Here is a 5185-nt window from a genome sequence, read left to right on the forward strand (position 1 = left end):
AAAACAAAAAACAAAAACAGTAGTGACTGTCCTATCTCAGCCTCCCCAGGGCTGGGATTACAGATGTGTGCCACCATGCCGTGTTTTGGTGGCTAGTATCCCCAGTTCTGTGGTACTGGGGATTGAACCTGGGTCCTTGCACTTGCTTGGTGGACAGTTAGACCACGGAGCTATCTCTCCAGCCTCACCTGGGATTTTGATAAAGGTTCTCTCACAATACAGTTCAAGCCTTTCTATGTCCTGGTTTTTCCTAGTCATTTTTCAGGATGCTGCTCAGATGACACTTGAAAATGTCATTTCAATACCTACTAAGAAAGTGCTATTTCAGCTCCTTTTACATGGACATAATCATTTTTTCTTTCACTCCCTTTGCACCTCAAGCTGTCCCTCTATTGTAATACTTCATTCTAGCTTGTATTGTACTACTTCATTCTAGCTTGTGTAGTGTTTGGTATGCTTGTTTCCCTCCATTGATATACAAGTTCTTTGCCATTTTTCTTTTCTTTTGAGACAGGGTCTCCCTCGGTAGTTGTAGTCCATACTGGCCTCAAATGCATGGAGGTCCCCTGCTGCCCCCTCCCAAGTGCTGGGATTACAGGTGTGCACCACCATGCCCAGCACAATGCATATCTCGTTCATTTTAATCTTATCAACCTGGAGCTAATGTTTCTTAAGTATAAATAAAAACAATTTTAAAAGCTTTAAAGGTTATTCCTGCAGTATACATAGCTTTACGTGTCTTATTACCTATTTCTCCTTGGAGAGTTGCACAGGCACATAGTGCTTTAAGTTAACAGGCACTGTGAAAATATCTATAAGAACATTTTGAATAATTAAGACCATTTACCATAGAAGAAGCATAAAGCTGCTTTCCTTGAAGACAGTCTATCATAGTCCACAATGCCTCCATGCTCCACTTGGGGCAATATGGTATTCTTGTCTTCCCTGTGTCCTTTAAGGGAGGTTTAAACCCTGCCAAGAAAACCTTTATGGCACGGGCAGGATACTGCATGAGGTGAAAAGGAATCTGACACAGTCTAAAAGAAAAGAAAAAGAAAAGAAAAGAAATTCTTAAATGTTTAGTATGTCAATTCAAAAAAAAAAAAATAAATTTTTTGGGGGAGTCTTTTTGAGACAGGGTCTCACTACGCAGTTCAGGCTGGCCTTGAGCTCAGTTCGTAGCCCAGGCTGGTCTCAACTTTTAACGATCCTCCTGCCTTAGTCTCCCTAGTGCTGGGATTACAGGTGTGCGCCACTACATGCAGCTCAAATTTCCTTCTGACTAAAACTCTTAGAAGAAAACAAGGGAAGGACCTCATAATGAATTTTTCAATGATTATTCCAGTTGTGATACCAAAAGCACAACCAACAAATGAAAAATCAGATGGAATGAACTTCAAAATTAAAAACTTCTGTGCTTAATAGACAATCAGCAGAGTGAAAAAGCCTGCAGATGAAAGAAAATACATATAAAAACGGACACTTCTCCAAAGATGATATATAAGGGGAAAAAAGAAATGTGCGAAATGCGCAACATCATGATCATTAGGGAGTGTAAATCAAACGTGCAGTGAGACTGGGCAGCCAGGATGGGCAGTCCCGCAAGCCTGAGAAGTAACGGTAACTGCTGACGCAGATGTGAAAAGCTCGAGCCCTCCAGCAATGGTGGTGGGATTGTTGAGGGGGGTAGCCGCAGAAAACATTCCTTAAGAAACTGGAAGTGGACTATATCATCCAGCAATTCCATGTCTGTGGGTATGCCCAAAATAACTGAAAGCAGCATCTCAAAGAGAAATTTATACATACATCACTGAGGATAAATACAATGTGGTCTACACATAAGAAAAGATTAGGTTCTGTCTTAAAAAGGAAGGACATTCTGGCATATCTTATGACATGGATGAATCTTGGAAACAGGCTAAGTGAAATAAGCTAGTGACAAAAGGACGACTACTACATGATTTTACTTATAGATGAGGTACCTAGAAAATGAAAACTCAGAGACAGAAATAGATGACAGGGCTGAGAGGATGGAATGGAAGGAATGCTGTTTAAAGGGTACCAAGTTTCTATTCGGATTAACACATTCCTGGAACTCAAACCACCACAGGTACATGCATGTTTGTACCATTAGGCAGCAAGACAAATTACAGCCCCGTCAGAAAGGGTTAATGAAAATGTTTCAGAGATAGAAAGTGAGTTGTGCAACATTGCAAATGTGCTTAAAGTCAACTGAGTAATATAGTTAAAATTGTAAATTTTATGTACATTTTCTTGCAAAAAGTCTAGATTTAAAAATTCCTAATTCACAAACAGCTTTAAAATAGCCTTTTTCTTTTAAAAGAGGTAAAGAATCTTTCCAATAAAAGAAAAAAAAGCTAAAGCAGAACTCAGAAGCATTATTCAGATGACCTTTTCTTTTACCTGTTCAGTGTTAACTTTTCAGTTGATCCATAATCAACAAATTGTACCAGGACAGATAAAGGGTTAAATTCTTTAATGGAAACAATTTTTGCTCTATACCATAAGCCATCAGCATATTCTGCAAGACAAGGCATTTCTAGAAAGGCAGAAAAGGAGAAAAGATAAAATTGCCTTTTTTTTTTGATAAAATTATCTTTTAAAAAAGTTTCTAATGTAGAAAAAGTACAAACACATCAACATAATAATCATATACTCAACCATCTAAAATTAATCCTGGCATTTCTTTACTGATCCTGAGCATTAAGCTTTGAAGACACTTTGCCACTCACAGAGCTCCTACTTCTACCTCTGTGGCTGTGGGCCCTCTGCCACGAGCTCCACTTTTGAGACTCTCCAGGCTCCCTTGGATCATCATCTTCAAAGGGCACTAAGTGCAGTTTTTCAGTTCGTGCCATCCATTCTGTCCTCTTCTAATCCACTCTCTGAGACCACAAATATTAAATTTAAAAAATCCAGGTACATAGCTATTATTTAAAATTATTCAGTGGCATCTTAACTGCCTGCAATACCAACTCCTCAGCATTACAATTTACAGGTTTCTTTCATCTTCCAACCACTGCATCATCTCCATGAATTACCTCAATACAATTTCTTAAAACCTTAATGCTGGAAAAAACAAACACAAAAAAACACCTTAATGCTGGATAAGGAAAATATGGTACTTATACACAATGGAGTACTATGCTGTCATAAAAAATAAAGTTGAGGCATTTGTAATAACTTGAACCCATAACGTGAAGTGAATTAAGTCAGAGACACAAACTTAAATATCACAGAGTTTCTCCTGAGAAACACTATGCAGGAGGCAGGAGGATACATAGGAAGTAGGGGGTTCATCACATATTTCCCAAATTACATATTTCCTTTCTTTTTTTTTTTTTATCAGTAGGAGGGATCCAACTTGGGACTTTGCACTTGACAGGCAGGTACTTACCATGCTGGGCTATCTCCCCAACCCTATTTCATTGTTTTTAAACAATTTCAATTAACCTGTTTCATTTATATAAACAGTTTTAGTTCACTAGAAGTTTGTGTTATTGTTTCCTTTTTGTAAATAACAATGAGACCTAATTCCTTTACTTGTGTCTGTCCTATCTAAAAAATGTTCTCCTGGGCCTTATAACACCTACTTTTCTTTCAAAGCTCAGCTCCAATAAAACATTATAAATTGACTACTAATATAGCACTACTTTCTCTGTGATCCACTGGTGTTCAGCTTCTCCCTTTACTGAGCTGCACGTGACTGGCCTGTCTCTTCTCTGTCCACTTGCTTTCAAGAACTGTGGTTTATATTTCTAATATCATACCTAGTGCAAGCAAGTGCTCAGTTTCATGTCTTGTTTTACAATGTTCCCTCTTTCCCCTCTTATGTCATCAAAATCTACATAATTCCATGAAAGAAATGCATAAGCGAAATATTACATGCTGCTAACATTTTTATCTCAAATTATATTTTAAAACTTTACCTTTTTTTGGCGATTAGAATTCATCCCTATGCCCTGGACCCCTCAAATGAATTTGCAATAAATAGCTACTTCTTGAATATAAATTCATCAACAGAATAGTAAAGTTGGAACAAAGGATTTAATAACTATTATGATCAAGGATATGGAAATTACACGGTGCCTATGATGATGGTCAAAGCTACAGTAGCTTCGGCAGATGTTACACTGGGTCTAACTATGGGGATTATGGATTATGGATAGGCTATGCAGACTACAGAGGCCAATGGAGCACCTTTGGCAAGGCCTCTTTTTTTTTTTTTTTTTTTTTTTTTTTTTGCAGTACCAGGGATTGAACTCAGTTCACATTCTTAATCTAGAAGATGGAAAAGCTTACTCCAGGATATCTCTAGTATTCAAAGAAGTAATGCATATAGAGTGAATCTGAGGAAAATATCCATTACTGTTAGAAATAACCAAGCCTCCCCAGCCCATTAAAACAAAAATAGTTTTACTAAATAAACTTTTCATTAAAGAAAAAAAGTATACCTGTTCTAAAGTCTGTCAGAGGAGGAAACGTCTTCACAATTTTATTAAGCCTCTGCAATGCTTCTTCAAGGCTCTCCGATTCTGATTCTGAGCTAACCTGAGTGTCATTTGTGTCACTATGGTTGAACTGATTGCAGTTTTCTATAGAATCAAGGCAAATGTATACCTAAATGGGTGAAAGAGAAGAAACTTTTCAGTTCTGTAATTTCTAATATCCATTGTATGTGGACCACACTGTTGTGGCAGGCAGCCTCCAATGACGTGTCCATTCTGCTTCTTACTCCCATACCCCACCGAGCGGATCTTGGGGCTGGCTGAGTGCACACTGCTAAAGTGAGGGGTCTGAATACTGAGATTGGATCCTAACGGCAGGTAGGTTCTGTCCTGTGGGGCCCTTGGTGGAGACAGCAGAGCAGTCACTGAAGGGCCGAGGTGGCGTCATATAAGTGATTTCCTTGGGAAGTCAATTCTATAGTCCTTACCACCTTCACTTGGACCTCATTAGCCTGAGTTATGTTTAATTAAGCAGCTCCTGGATTCCTGAACCTTATGTGTGTTGTTCATGCTACTAAATTTTAGGTAATGTTATGAACAACAGATGATATAAAAACTTATAAAACCCAGCAACAGTTGTACATGGCTATGCTCGCTCTCCAACGAAATTAGGCAGCAAGTCCTTCCCTGGCTTTCTTTTTTTTTTTTTTTTTTTG

The 5185-nt window shown here is 38.2% G+C and overlaps 1 protein-coding gene across 1 annotated transcript in view; it reads right to left on the reverse strand.

Moving 5' to 3' along the window:
* The window catches only part of Rnf17 (ring finger protein 17), a 228465-nt gene that overhangs the window by 3614 nt on the left and 219666 nt on the right, over window positions 1-5185 (reverse strand). The window contains 3 exon segments of the mRNA XM_004639411.2: window positions 848-1037; window positions 2425-2560; window positions 4476-4641. Coding sequence (XP_004639468.1) covers window positions 848-1037; window positions 2425-2560; window positions 4476-4641 — 492 coding nt within the window.

Source organism: Octodon degus, unplaced genomic scaffold (assembly GCF_000260255.1).
Source record: "Octodon degus isolate 3935 unplaced genomic scaffold, OctDeg1.0 scaffold00111, whole genome shotgun sequence".
Lineage (NCBI taxonomy): Eukaryota > Metazoa > Chordata > Mammalia > Rodentia > Octodontidae > Octodon > Octodon degus.